This window comes from Lissotriton vulgaris, chromosome 1_1 (assembly GCF_964263255.1).
Source record: "Lissotriton vulgaris chromosome 1_1, aLisVul1.2, whole genome shotgun sequence".
Taxonomy (NCBI): Eukaryota; Metazoa; Chordata; class Amphibia; order Caudata; family Salamandridae; genus Lissotriton; species Lissotriton vulgaris.
In genome coordinates this window covers 1,941,697,895-1,941,713,904 of record NC_141685.1, presented here as the reverse complement: position 1 = coordinate 1,941,713,904, position 16,010 = coordinate 1,941,697,895, and the positions used below count along the sequence as shown (strand labels likewise).

General features: G+C 45.1%; 1 protein-coding gene across 1 annotated transcript in view; it reads left to right on the top strand.

Moving 5' to 3' along the window:
* LOC147751412 (transient receptor potential cation channel subfamily A member 1-like) overlaps positions 1-16,010 on the top strand; it is a 978,460-nt gene that overhangs the window by 735,487 nt on the left and 226,963 nt on the right. Inside the window, exon 8 of the mRNA XM_086938479.1 lies at positions 13,073-13,284. Within this exon, the coding sequence (XP_086794605.1) occupies positions 13,073-13,284 (212 nt within the window). The remainder of the gene's footprint in view (positions 1-13,072; positions 13,285-16,010) is intronic.

Genomic DNA, 16,010 nt, shown 5'->3' with positions numbered 1-16,010 from the left:
TCATCGACCCCTGCAGTGGCTGATGCAGATGCGGGGGGAGAACCCAAAACTACTACGTTGGTCCATCTCCCTACAGGGGATGGACTTCACTGTGGAACATCGACCTGGGCAAGACCACGCCAACGCGGATGGCCTGTCACGCTTTTTCCGCCTCGACGAGGAGAGTCCCCAAGAGGATGGGTGACTCTCCCCGCCTTCAGCTGGGGGGGACGCATGTTGGACAGGCCACATGAAGGACCCGCTCCCCCTCTGCCCGACCAGGCCCGAGCCCGGTCCCTCAAGTGTTACACACCACCACTTCACGTTTTCCGTCCCCGCCGGGACCCCTGCCTCTGAACATCTCGCCCCCTTGGGCCCGATCCACTACTGGGCCGCGCGCCCGACCTGGGCGCCATCTTGGACACTGCACCACGAGGCCGCGTGGCCTCCGACCGACCCTAACCCTGGGCCTGGCCAGGCCTCAGACATCCCGGCACCAACATCCACCCAGGAGGTGAGTGGACTACTTGGCAGGTCAATGGGAGAAAGAGGTGTCGATGGCTCTCCCCCGCCAGGTACCGCTCGCCCCCAGCCTCCCCGGGTGCCGGCTCCACCCCCCTGCTGGGTGTCTGGACTCCCTCATCCTGGACCCACCGGCCTCCAAGTGCGAGGGTCCGGACATCAAAGGGCAACAGCCCTATAACTGAGGCAGCTCCAGAGCAGGAAGGCAGTTGTATCTTGGAGTCGAGAGACGAAGAGAAGAACTCATCCTTGACGGACTACTGGCGCTGCCGTAGCCCTGCCTTGCGAACTATCGTCCTGCCTGCTGGCGCTGCCGCAACCTTCTGAAACCTTCATCGTCGTCGGGACCTGCTGGCGTGGCCGCGGACCGTTTGTACCTCCATCTTCATCGGGACCTGCTGGCTCCGCCGCGGACCGTCGCCACCTTCAACCATCTCGGGACCTGCTGGCTCCGCCGCGGCCCGGTCATCTAGAACGCCGAGCTCGAGGATTTAGAGCTATCCATCCACCCATTTGGTAACAAGACTGTCCCGCTACCCCTTTTCCCCACCAGAGACCCGAACCGAGGGGACCCCTGAGTCCAGACCTCCTTGTACCATTTGACCGTACTCAAAGAATTGCTGATAAAGTATCGTTTAACCTTATCCTTGTGTGGTGTCCGTCTGTGGGGGGGAAGTTACTTGTCTGTACGATCGCTGGAGACGGCTCTCCCTGGAGACCTCTCCCCTTATACTCGGCCGACCCTCCCGGTCCGTCTAACAAGTATTATGCCTGGAGACCGGATTGCCTTATGCAGAGCCCCAAAAGTACTGCCAGCATGTAAGGGGTGTGGCCCCTGCACCATTGGGAGCTCAACATGCATAAGCGTCTTGTTGGTGTTGAGCAGATTCAACAGTTGCAGGACCCCTCCATTGCCCACTTCCTCAATCGTGACGTATCTCTCTTGTATGACATGCTGACTACATGCTCTTTGCATGCAATGTTCACAGGTTTCAACCCTTGCAGGTGAAGCGTACCCATAGTAGTGCCTCATTCTACCTCATGTGGCACTGCTGAACTTGCGCCTGTGTGTTGGATAAGCATGAGCGAATTTTGCGGATCTCGCGTTCGCGAATTTTGCGGATTTGCGGATTCGCAATCCGCAAAATCCGCGAATTCCCGTGAATTTGCGGATTTTTTTTTTTTTGTGTTCGCCCGTGTTTCTGCCAGTTCGCGAGGGTTTTGTACACTTTCGCAAATTGCGAACTTACCTGTCGGGTCGCAAGTTTCGCGAACTTGTTGTTTCTACGTGTCCAGCCTGTTTGGGACACTCTTCTTCATCACTGCCACTCTCTGTCACCACTGCCACTCTCTGACTACTCATGCCACCCTCTGGCCCACCCATGCCACCCTCTGTTTCATCACCACACCCTCTGGTTGTCCAGTGTACATTATTTTCGGCAAAGCAAAGCACACCTTCCCTGCCTCAAGTGACCTGAATGAATTTGGGGCTGATTAATGTGTCACAGAATATTTTTTTAGCTGGCACCTGCTTCCTTAGTGCGCCCTGATTAGTGATCTTTTGCACTTGCTAAGTGCTTTCATTGTTGCAAAATTAGTTACAACACCTGCCCTGCCCCAACTGACAATAATGAATTAGGGGCTGATTAATGGATTTTAACTTCCAGCCTGGCTCCTGCTTGTCTCCCTTAGCTGTAATTCAGGACCTTTGTGGCATATGTGTAACTATTCTGAGGTTCAGAGCAGGGTCACATAATAGTTTCAACTGGCAACTGAACTCTGGAGGGGCCCCTCAGGAAGCACTACAGGAAATGGCTACTAATGATGAGCCTGAACTTTTGAACCTGGTAAGTAGTTACTTTCAGTTTTGCTAAGATCGTATTTCTGCAATTTTGCACTTATTCGCGGGGCGCGAACTCACGCGAACAGTGCGAGCAGTGCGAGCAAAATCCGCTGCTCGCGGATTTGCGGATTTTGCAGGAGATTCGCGAATCTCGCGGATTGCGGATTTCCCGAAAATCCGCAAAATCCGCGAGCGGAACGGATTTTCCGCCCATGCCTAGTGTTGGACCAGAATTGCATGGTGCGACTCAGAACAACACACTCCAGATGTTGTGCCTCATTTCCAGGGATAAACAACAGAAGAAAATGCCAATACTGATACTAGATTTCTAGCAACGAATGGTAACCTATGTACAGACCACAGTTCAGTAAAAAGCTTTATCTGGAGACCTTATCCAAGTATCATAAAAATATAAAACTGGCCAGGAAAAATAGTTTGGCACTACAAATAATGGAAGCAGGCAATTCCACTAGAGAACTTTATAGAATTCTCAATCTATTTGTCAAACCTATTGCCTGTGAAAGCCCTGATGACTTTACTCAAACCCTATGCGATGATATTTCCACATTCTTTGAGAGCAAAATTGAATTAATGTATGAGAAAATCACCAGGGCATCATACATCAAGAGTAGTATAGCTGATCCTCCCCTTCTCCGGACCTCAAAGAGTGAAAGCTACTATCTCACTACGATTCCGGAAATTAGTCTGTCCGAAGTTACCGTTCTGTACAATCAAATTAAATCAGGATCACCTACAGACCTCTTGCCTGCAAAAATGATGGCCCGCTGGGTAGCTTGTTGGCCCCGAGTTTTCAAACTTTGATTAACCTCTCCCTTAAGGAAGGGCTGGTGCCTAGTATCTGGAAAAGGGCAGTTGTGAACCCTATTCGTAAAAACACGACGTTACCATGGTCAGACCCCAACAACCTCCGTCCGATTTCTCTCTTGCCCCATTTGAGTAAGATGGCTGAGAAACATGTCAACACCCATGTGTCTAAATTCATCGAGGCAGCAGACGGTCTAGACCCTTCTCAATCTGGGTTCAGACCTAATCACAGCACCGAATCAGCTCTCCTCTCCGTGACCGATACCATCCGGATGGCACAGGATAGAGGAGGCTCTATGATTCTGGTGCTGTCAAATTTATCCGCTGCCTTCGACCCGGTGTCACATGACATTCTCGTCAGCCGTCTGAAGAGGGTAGGGATAGGTGGAATGGCTCTTTCTTGGTTAAAGAGCTTTATCACTGGCCGCTCACAGAGTGTTAGATTGGGCTCCCATATGTCCATCTCTAGGGAGCTCACCGAGGGGGTTCCACAGGGCTTATGCCTAAGCCCCATATTGTTTAATGTGTATGTGGCCCCCTTGGCTGGTATTGTGAGGGAATATGGGTTCACACCCATATCCTATGCTCATGACACCCAGCTTTTGTTCCCTTTCCAGACCATGACACCAGCAATTAAAAGCTCCTTTGCCGCAGGTATGAGAGCCATATCCAACTGGATGACCTCCAATTGCCTACAGTGTAATGTGGGCAAGACCGAGGTCATGCTTTTCGGAGATGCTCCGCTCCTGTGGTCACCTGAGTGGTGGCCTCTGGACTTAGGCTCTGCTCCCTGTCCAAAGGAGATAGTGAAAAACTTGGGGGTCAAGCTAGATCGATCCTTGACATTCAAGGACCATGCTACCCAGGTAACAGGATCCTGTATGAGGGTCATCGGACTATTGAGGAGAGTGTTCCCATATTTAGCAGATAGCCATAGGAAAACTCTAGTGCAGGCATTGGTAATCAGTAGGTTAGACTACTGTAATGGACTGCTTGTTTCTGCTAATGAAGAACAGTTAGGCAGGCTACAAGTAGCCCAAAACACAGCAGCCAGAATAATTCTAAATGTACCAGCCAGGTCTCCATCTCGCCCCCTATGAAGCAAGTTACACTGGCTGCCTGTTCGTCAGAGGTTGAAATTCAAGATCTGTTGTACTATTCACAAATGCCTGTTTGGTGTTGGCCCTAAATACTTATCTGAAATATTCAGACCTTATGAACCAGGCCACTCCTTGCGCTCCAAGAATCAAGCCCTACTTCAGATACCTAGGATCAAAAAAGAGAGACAGGGAGGCCGAGCTTTATCATATAAAGGCCCCACCCTCTGGAACTCCCTGCCCCTCACCCTCAGGCTAAATCCCAATCTGACTGCATTTAGGAAATGCCTTAAGAACCATCTGTTTATGACCTGGTAATGTCCCACTATTCCTGCCTGATTGTCTTTATACTAACCAGCTTGTGGTAAGAACGCAAGCGCGGAGATACCCCTTTGGGGGTCGAATTCCTGCGCTATACAAGAAATAAATAAATAAATAAATGTCTATGCTATTTATTAGCTGTTTATTCAAGAATGTTTTGCTTGTACACAAATTTTTAGGTTAGGAATGCAGTTCAAAAGATTTTATATTACAACAATGGAAACAAGGACACAAAAGTGAAATAAAACCTCATCCATCCCATCACTCATTACTCTTCAGAGATATCACAAACAAACAACTCGCATTCAATGGAAACAAGGACACAAAAGTGGAATAAAACCTCATCCATCCCATCACTCATTACTCTTCAGACATATCACAAACAAACAACTCACATTCATTCATTCACACTAGGTACCCCACACAAACTGGAGGGTGATTACACCAATCGGCAGAGTACTTGGTCTGCCACAAAATCAAAAACAATCCAAATTACTTGAAAACGTACACTATATCCAATTCAATTAAATCACAGAATTTGAATATATAAATCAAAATTGTAAGTGTATTATTGCCAATACAAATGCAAGACAAATTGACAAAAGGGCAAAAACCAGCAGACCCATCGGCCTTCGCGTTTCGAATCCCTATGGATATTGGGATTCTCTTCAGGGCCAATCAACTCTGTAAAAAAAGCAGAAAAAACCATGTATCTGATAACTCCAACCAAGAAAACTTGAGAGCACTACTGCACCAAAACAAACACTTCAGCTTACCAGTCTGATCTTTAACCAATAAGAAGCGTTCACAAGTAAAGGCTCCTAGAGAAATCGGAAAGGGGGTGAGGGAGCAAGAGAAAAGAAACAAGGAGAATCATGAATGTGCCCTTTTGAAAGTCACAGAAATATAAACAAAAAGCCAAGTGGCTTACCTAAAAAGGAGTACACTGTGTCCTCTATTCGTGTAGTAGATGTTCAATCTATAGGTACTGTTATCACGGTGACCTAGCAACAGGGAAAGGATCATGGTGAAGCAACAGCTCTTGTTAAGATGGAAATGGGAGCACTGTCCCGAAAAACTACACCTTCGTGTTTAACCCGGTGTGAAGCAATCCCTAATCTCAGAGTAAGGCGGGATCTTACCAACAGTGTCCAAACGCTACGTGCAGGGGAATGGGTTGGTAGCAGGTAACAGAGTTGATTGGCCCTGAAGAGAATCCCAATATCCATAGGGATTTAAAAACGCATAGGCCGATGGGTCTGCTGGTTTTTGCCCTTTTGTCAATTTGTCTTGCATTTGTATTGGCAATAATACACTTACCATTTTGATTTATATATTCAAATTCTGTGATTTAATTGAATTGGATATAGTGTATGTTTCAAGTAATTTGGATTGTTTTTGATTTTGTGACAGACCAAGTACTTCGCCGATTGGTGTATTCCCCCTCCAGTTTGTGTGGGGTACTTAGTGTGAATGAATGAATGCGAGTTGTTTGTTTGTGATATGTCTGAAGAGTAATGAGTGATAGGAGGGATGAGGTTTTATTCCACTTTTGTGTCCTTGTTTCCATTGTTGTAATATAAAATTGTTTGAACTGCATTCCTAACCTAAAACATTGTGTACAAGCAAAACATTCTTGAATAAACGGCTATTAAATCGCATACACATGTACTGAACTGTGGTCTGTACATAGGTTACCATTCGTTGCTAGAAATCTGGGCCTAGATGTATCAAGCCTTTTGCGATTCGTTAAGGCCGAAATTCGCAGAATTTCGGCCTTAAGGAATCGCAAACGGACATTTTGCATCTTTTGGGATGTATCAGAAATTAGCAAAATAAGGAATCGCAAAAAATTGCGATTCCTTATTTTGCTAATGCATTTAAGGAATCGCAATTTTGCGATTCCTTAAATGGCATGTATGAAACTTTTTAAAATTGCGAATTTGGGTTAAGGAATCGCAAATTAACACCAATTTGAGGTTCGTGTTAATTTGCGAAATCCTTTTAAAAAACAAAATATGACTATTTTGAAGGTGGCATGTGACACACATACATGCCCATAGGGCATGTATGTGTGCCATATGCTCACACATGTAAGTTTCAGGGGTGCAGCAGGGTGTCCATGAGACACCCCTGCACCCTTGAAATAATTCTCAAATTGCGATTAGCAAATTGCGAATTCGCAATTTGAGAATTACTGCACAATCATTCCTATGGGCCTCTTGGCCCATAGGAATGCATGGGGAATTATTCCTTATTTGCGAATTCGCAAAATGCGAATTCGCAAATAAAGATAATTAAGGAATCGCAAAAAAAATTCAATTTTTTACATACATTCCATTTTGCGAATTCTAAATAGCGATTCGCAAAAAATCGCTATTTAAGATTCGCAAAATGGAATCTTGATACATCTAGGCCCTAGTGTCAGTATTGGCATTTTCTTCTATTGTTTATCATACTAGGCTCTGCCTTACTGATTAGAGCCAGCCCTTCATCTGTTATTTTCATTTCCAGGGAGGTACAGAATTTGCAATTCTTTGTTGTGTGTGACTGGAATTTTCTGGTGTGGCTTAGATCAACACAACCCAAATGTTGTATCTCATTCCTGGGAGGTACGGAATTTAAAATTCTTCTCTGTGGGTGACTTGTATGGTCTGGTGCAACTCAGATCAAAACACACCCGACAGTGTACCTCATTTCCAGGGAGATGCAAAGGAGTGGATTTGTGTTCCATTGCGCCCAAATAGCCTGTGTGCTACTTTAAACTTCATGTGTCTAATGCGGTGCCACCTTCTTCAGAGAGGCTCCCCTGCTTCATCCCCCATTCATCAATTGTTCCCTTTGTGCCCACAGTATGGCTGACCAACTGCCCTCTCTTTACCCGGCCTGTCAACTTCCTGTTGCCAGGTAGTATCGCCCGGATTGGGTCTTGGTGGTGAAAGTCATTGAGTGGGCTAAGGAACGCTTCAAAGAGAGATCGAAAGTAGGTCAAGAGACTGCGTGAACCCCACCCGGTGCTTCACAGAACAAGGCTGGTGCCGGAAAGCACAGTTTGGAATCCCTTGTTTGAATGACTATCACCTTCTGCCCTGCTTCTGCTCCGCATACTGTGGGTGAACTTCCTGAGTATTGGCCAAACCTCCATTTGTCGACTGCTGCCTAGTTAGCCCTGCACCCTACCCCTAAACTTCTTCTCTGGGACCCTGACTAAGTATGAATCTGGCCTCAATCAGCCTAGAATCAGAGGGAAGGTTTTCTTTATGTCCAGCCTGTGGGTTTCAGGTAGTCAGGGTTTGCTAAATGGTGGACGAGGGTTTGGGCCACAAGGTTGGCAAGTGCATTATCAACTGACTTACCAGATATTAGTTGCATCGCATAACGGTGCTGTGTGCATGTGTGCGAGTGTGCTCCAAAATGACCTGCCTGAAATCCATGGCTCTGCGTATCTGGGCTAAGTCAGTGTGTGGGAGTGACTGCCTGTTAATAATTATACTGCATGGCGGTATTGCCTTATCTGTTGATTCCTGGCCAAAAAACTACATTTCACATTGATTTTTACCTGTGCGACCCTGGACTACAGTGCTATTTCAAAGTACTGCAATTATCTGTGTGAACACATTTCTGATCGTTTTGTGATCTGTGGTGCACCCTATAACTGTGAGGTAGTGAATTATAATATTTGCTAGAACAGGCCTTGTTTTGATAACATTTTGCACTGCATAATGGAGCCAAGGGTTGTAAAATCGAATATTTCCCAAGTGTTCATATTACTGATGTCAATTCAATTCAATTAAGCTTTATTCGATTTAAAAAATATAAATCATAAAAGCATACAGATTATTAAAAACAGTCACAATAATTACATCTCGCTAAAAATAATTATTTACACAGTTAAAAAGAAACAGTTTTTTACAAAGTTTAACATCAAATCAGTTAGGGGCTTCCCCTGTCTAAATTAATGTATTCGGGGCAAGTAAAAATGGTTTAAAGTCGGCATTTTATAACCATATTGTACGTATACATTTCTGACCCTCTGATGGTTACTCTCAACTATTGGTCTTGACGGGGTGTGATAACACGCCCTAGGGTAAAAGTCATGTAATTGCCATGTGGATATAGGGCCATCTCCCAGTTGGGGCTGCCAGGATTGTAGATAGGGGACAACATTTTCATTTCTAAATTTTACCAGGACAAGGTCCCCTTTAATGTCCTTAGGGAGCGGTCCCAACCAACCCACCCTTCTGACGCTTACTATCGAGCCGTCAATATTAGGTGGCAAGGGTCTATTTTTCGTTAGCCAAAAGATGACTTTATTTCTTAAGTCGTGCTGTCTCTCAGGTATTCCTTTCTTAAGTACTGGGACGCCCGAGAGAACACATACAAAAGGGGCGGCAATAGGGGGTACGTTTATATGGTCACTTCTGTCGGAGTTGATACCTTTGCTGTCGGCTATGACAGTGTGAGGAATTGGGGCTAATGTCGACCTTACTTTGGGGCTGAGCCTCTGGGTTGTAGTAGTTATAACGGATCGGCTATCTGCATTTTGATTTTTCCGATTTGCCCTATGTTCAGCCATTGTTTTATTCCCACAGTTATTGCTTTGAGTAGTCGATTTGTGTGCCACAGTGGCAGGTAGAACGGGTTCCTGGCTGGATTCTGCCACGTTCTTTATTAGTGATGTACTGGGACTAATTTTTGTCTCAATCTCACTGAGCTTTTCTCCCAGACTATTTGTTCTTGCTATCAGTGGGGATAAAATAGAAGTAACAAGCCGTTCTATGAGGTCCAATAAAATTGCCTGGGAGGTAGGAGCAGGAGAATCTAAACTATTATGTCTCTTAGCCGCTGACGGGGTAGGTGTAGTCGTTGCTAGGGAGCTTGGACACAGTTTTCGTTGTTTGGCTCCATCCCCCAAGCGTGTAGTCCCGTGTCGCTTCCTTTTAGCGGGTGGGATATGAAGGGGCTCTGCATGATTACTGTTAACTTTTACAGACGGAGATGGGGAAAGAGCATCTGATGTGTTACAGTCTATCAATAATGGCGTAGTGGACTGGGCATTTGGGTTCACTGAGGGGCTAACCAGGGCGTGGAGTGTCTCGGTTACATAGTCTACAGCAACATACTGGGTCTTACAAAGGGCATTCAGTTCGTCAAGCAAGGTGGATCCGTATACTACATCAGCCGTCTGTGTTGCGGGGAGATTGCAAAACACGTTATCTGTGGGCAAGCGTTGCTCTAATCTGTCTAGTTTATGAGTGATAGTTGAGGTTACCCTTTCTAGATAGCAATCCATGGGCCCAGTGACCTCGCTCCACTGCATACCACAGCTCTTAGAAGGCAGCTTAGGTGACATGTTGGTAGTAGATCCACAGGACAGTCTTTAAATGCAATAAACAAATAGATAGCGAGGGCTTTCAAATGACCAAGTGACACCTTTTACCTTACAGTCAATAACCAAGGGGACAGGCCCGGTCCGGTCTCCTCTGGCCTCTGAGGGCCACAGAGGGCCCGCCCTTTGCCCAGGCTTAGCTCGGCGTCCCGCTCGCGTCCTGCGAGGGAGGGCTGACGGAAGTTTAAAGCGCCTCCTGGCGCTACGATTGCTCACGTGGTTCTCTGGGTTGCTGGGGCTTGTAGTTTCCCTGTCCTGCACTCACGCAAAGGCCAGCGCTTCCCCAGATGGTAGTGGGAGCGGGCAGCGTGAGGCAGGCAGGCGGCAGGCAGGCGGCAATCCCCGTGGGTCTGAAGGGTCAGCAGTCCTCCACCCGGGCTCCCGACGGCAGCAGCAGGCAAGTTCCCAAATGCTCCTCCCGCTCTGCAGGGCTGACGGAAGTTTAAAGCGCCTCCTGGCGCTACGATTGCTCATGTGGTTCTCAGAGTTGCTGGGGCTTGTAGTTTCCCTGTCCTGCACTCACGCAAAGGCCAGCGCTTCCCCAGATGGTAGTGGGAGCGGGCAGCGTGAGGCAGGCAGGCGGCAGGCAGGCGGCAAACCCCGTGGGTCTGAGGGGTCAGCAGTCCTCCACCGGGCTCCCGAAGGCAGCAGCAGGCAAGTTCCCAAATGCTCCCCCCGCTCTGCAGGGCTGACGGAAGTTTAAAGCGCCTCCTGGCGCTACGATTGCTCACGTGGTTCTCTGGGTTGCTGGGGATTGTAGTTTCCCTGTCCTGCACTCACGCAAAGGCCAGCGCTTCCCCAGATGGTAGTGGGAGCGGGCAGCGTGAGGCAGGCAGGCGGCAGGCAGGCGGCAATCCCCGTGGGTCTGAGGGGTCAGCAGTCCTCCACCCGGGCTCCCGACTGCAGCAGCAGGCAAGTTCCCAAATGCTCCCCCTGATGTCAGTTTAACACAGTTCGGCCTAGTACTGCTAGCGATATTTCTGAATGTGAATAATGGCCAGAAATACATGATGTTTATGTTGTGTTAGTTAATGTGTGTTTTGAATACAAACTTTTTTACAAACACCACATATGAAGTCTCTTTTGTGCATTTATTGTGAGAGAGAGCTGTGCTAATGCTTCACACATTGCCTCTGTGGTAAGCCTGATTGCTCAGTGCCAAGCTACCCAAAGGTGAGCACGGGTTATACAGTTAGTGTAACCACCCACCCTTGACAGGAGTGGTAGGTTCTGCCTGGCTAGAGCCTCTCCTCAGCCAACCAGAACATGCCAGTACCAACACAGCCACATATATATGTCCAACCTCCTTGAAAGTTAACAATCCAACACTCAATTTCAGGGTGGGGGAGTCAAGGACACCTACGGCCAATTCATGTTCTTTGCTAGTTCAAACAAAGATTGCATAATTTCCCATCACATTCTTATTCCTATTTTTACAGCCAGTTGGCAAAAGCATACAGCATCTACCATAGCTGTCATTCCAAGTTAGCTGGAGCAAAATTACAACATGGAATATCACTCTGCCTGATCCGAGTCGGTAGGTTTTTTCAACACCTAGGCCCTCATTTACAAGCGGCCTGCGCTGCGGGGCCATCACTTTTTATGACAATCTGATCATATCTATCAGGCAAGACAAAGCCACCCTAAATGGCTTTGCATGGTCTCATAGATATGGAGTAAGGCAAGGCAGCGCGAAGCACTGTCTTCCCTTACTGTATGTCAAGGAGGGATTCCATGGGTGTTGCTGCGGGTGTTCCCACTCAACACCCATGGAATTTGACACTTTACATCATCATATCTACCTGAGGCAGTGGCAAAAACGTTCGCCTTCCCAGAGCAGGTGTAACAAGGAGAAATGTTTACATTTCTCCTCCCTTTCTTTCTCTTTCCACGTTTTGTTTTTGTGCAGGAATGTGCCCCTTCCTGCACAAAAACAATCATGCCAACAACACAGACACAATTGCACCATGGAGCAAGGGTGCCTGTATTGGGGCTCGGCTGGAAATTGTACACCGGTACTGGCTGAAATGACAGGAATGCACTGTATAATGTAAATATGGTGTATTCCTGCCCTTTCAAATTGGCGTAGGGCAGCACAGCAAGTTGACTTGTGGAGTTGCCCTATGCCAATTCTTTGTAAATGAGTCCCCCAGTTTTTGGGGTGTGGGACAACCAGGCACAATTTTCGTTTCTTGTAATTTTGATCAGAAAACTCACGAGGCTTTGGTTGCAGCAGCAGCCAATTCTCATTCCATGTTTTTATTTTCTAATGACGAGTAACATACAATGCTACCCCCTGTCAGAAATTCCCTTCACTTCTTACTTTATTATTCCCACCCTACCAATCCAACACCCCACCCAGAGGTCCTCATATACATGTTCCACCTATTAAGAGCAGGCGGAATATGTATGCTTTAAACTCCACAGGAGTGGGAATTCTAAGTGGCTTTACCACTGTAAAAAACTGTCCAACAAGGTAATTTACCATTCCATAGGGTTTACCTCATAAATGGATGGTGCTGCAGCAGAATTACCTCACTGTTTTGAAAGTCCTCAAAATGTTCGTTATTTTATCAAATATTGTTTTCTCTCTGAATACTTCTACCAATCCGCATTCCTATCTTTTTCCACTGCCTCTTATGCACCCTGCTTTTACGATACTGTATCTATTTTAGCATTAGAAGCCGACGTGATTGTTGGAAAATCTGAAGGTGCCACCCCTCCCCCATTTTACTGGACAAGCTACGCCCCTGATTACAGCCATATTATGATATGTTATATGTTATGTTACTACTGACAACACCGGCAACATGTCGCTTGTTTTTAATCTGAGCTTCTGAGGTACACATCCAGACATCGGTTTGTTTATATTCGCTATCGTAGACTGGTTATAAGCGTTAGCAAGGTTTCACAATATTCGGTCATTAACTTTATTGTGCAATGAATGCTGATAGATTATATATAATACGATGTTTTAGAGCCTAACATATTACATACGACATTGAAGGTTTAGTGTGTTTCTGCCATTTTTGTCAGATCATGTTTGTTTATCAGTGGCGTTTAACACACACCTACTTGCATATATTTTTCTACCAGTTGTCTCGCAAGGCTTCAAGGCGAAAGTGGAACAAGAAAGGACTGCTTCCGATTCACTGTTCTGCAATGCAAGGTCGAATTGATGTCATACAGGCACTGATGGATTTTGATGCACACCCCACATCGAACACAGCCGAAATAGCAGATAAAAGAGACACCCCCAGCCTCCTCTATCTTTCAGTTGCAAACAGCCACTTAAAATGTGCAAACTGGTAAGAATTTTTTTTTGCACGCTTCTTTTACTGCATCTTTAGAAAGAACCTTTGTGCTCATCTGTTTACATGTGAAGTATGAACCGAATGGGTAGCAGTATGGCATATATAAGTCGATAAATCATAACATACACATGTAAAATATTCAATTAATTTCATTACAAATGTAAAAGGTTGTGATAGAAACTATCAGACAGTATAGGATGTTAAAAAGCACGCGGTGCTGTATCACTTCATTGACTCTATTATTCAGAAGGTACAATGTTCTCTGCTACAATACTACCTAAAAGAAATCGAATTCAATAGAAATATTCATTTACACATTGCTGAATAGCATAGTGTTCTGAAGATAGCTGCCGATCTAGGGAGATACACTGTTATGAAGCCTGCAGTGACTGCTTCTGGCTAGAAAACTTCCATCCCCCATGATACTTTAATGGTTTTGTCTTCAGTCTAGCAGAGGGCCGTGCAAATTTGGGTCAAAGAACATGGACTGCACAAATCGCAATCATACAACGCTGCAGAACAATGACATATTTAAATACCCAAGGCTATGTTTTTGGTAGAAGGTTGAGAATAAGGAAGTGATTTGATGGATAAACCAACTTTAAAAAACACAATTCAAATTGTTAGAAAACTTGCATTTTTGTATGTCCAGACAAATAGATTACAATACAAAAAATTATGAAAGATAAGAAGTTATTAAATTAAAACATTAAAATGTGATATAAAATACAATCGAGCTGCGCCTCTACACTCAAAAGGGTGACTGGAAAGGAATCCCTTACATTACAGTGATCCTCTAGACTGAAAATGCACCAAACAACTATTACTCAATCTACAGACAGCAAAGCTATCCCTCACGTTATAGAGGTTAGAAGCTCAGCCTTCGAAAATAAGGTTAATTCATCAGGATATGAACAATTCTAAGATTGTTTTGTACATATTTTTCAGAGATCTTTCAGGCAGTCAACAAATCTCTCAATTGCACTAAAATAGATTTCATGCCAGACTTAAGACAGGCTAACTGTTCCTCAAATTACAAAGATCTTTCAGGCTACACATAACATGCACTTGCCACATATCTCACTGGATTAATAGAGTAAAACCAATTGTCAATCCAAATCTAAATATTTAGGACAGAGTGTTTTGAAAGATAACAATTACTCCTGTTATTTCAGATTTCTGAAGTTTAGTTCTTGACAGGTCAAACACTCCTCGCACAGACATTTATTGCATTGACAACAAAAATACAAGCCTTCTCAAACAGTGAGGCAAATCCTCATTGCAGCAGTACATGCTTTACACAAAACAGTCAGCTACCAGTCAATATTTCCTTACACCCAGAACAGTCACAATAGAGAGATGTGCATCTATTTATTTTCCACCACACAAAGAAAAGGTACACCAGAGAAGGGGGACTGCAGAAAGTAAAAGTTACTTGCCATAGGTCATTATATTTTTGGTGGGTATATAATCTTCGTGCAGCCTCCTCACCTTTAAAATATCCCCAGGTGTCACACTACAGATCAAGCAGCAACTGCACCTGCTGGACATGAAGCCACTAGTGTTGAAAGGGCCCCAACCAGAGCACTGATATCAGTTACTGGTGTTTTTCTTCGCCTCAGGTAGGTGTACTGAGAAAGTCGAGAGAGCGTTAAAGACAATGGCAATAACAGCAGAAACACACTTGCATTTCTTTGGACCTTATTATACACTACAATGACTCATCAGTTAAGGCGAGCGGGCAGTGAGGAATCTGAAGTCTCCACCAAAAATAGGGTTACCAGAGTTAAGTAACTTTTACTTCTGATAGACACATCTTCCTGCAGATTTGTCACCTTTAGAATAAACCCCAAAGCAGTACCCTTCAGCAGGGGGGAAGAGTAGTGCAGCATAACCAAGGAAATAATGCACCACAACCCTGTCAAAGTATCCATCACCTCATGATTGGACTGTGAGTCAGTAATGTTTAGAAAGCAAAGGCAGAGTTGGCCATTTAACAACCTGGCAGATGTTAAACAGGTAGCACCTTTAGAGAGAGGCATGACATCAGCCTTGGTCCTAGAACAGGGTTCTCCAAAGTCGAACCTGGATGGCTGGATCCATGCCAGATTTTTAACATATCCCAATTTAGATAAATGTAGTTATCTTAAAAATCTGCCATTGGTACGGCCCCCCAGTACGGACTTTGGAGAACCTTTCCCTACAAAACCTGAATTTTATTACTTACCTTCAATTCAATATGAGCCTTGAAAAAGTCCCTTGTGATATAACTTGTGTCGGCTGCAGTAGCTGCTTGGTAGTCATCTGTTTGGCTGAATTGCTTGTCAGAACAAGCTCGTGTTACGTCATTGTCTCCTATATAACTCAATATCAAATGAACAGATGTTTTCATACGGATTTCACCATTATAACGGCCTAGATTGTTCTGCTAATACAAGGTGTGAATTTCTGACTACTGTTCGAAGTTATAACTATATGAATTGTTATAACCATTTTATATCTTTTATATAATCATCATAAACAAACACTTTACTTGTACTCACTGGTTAGTGTGGTTCCGACACACCATGCTCATGTTATGAGTGATGGTTTCCCTCCATTTCTTTAAACACTCTCTTTGGAAGCAGATTGTAGTCTGGTATTGCAGCTTGTACAATATTATTATTGTTACTGATATTTACATAGTTGGGAAAAGGAGGTTAAAACAGTGGGGAAGGCAT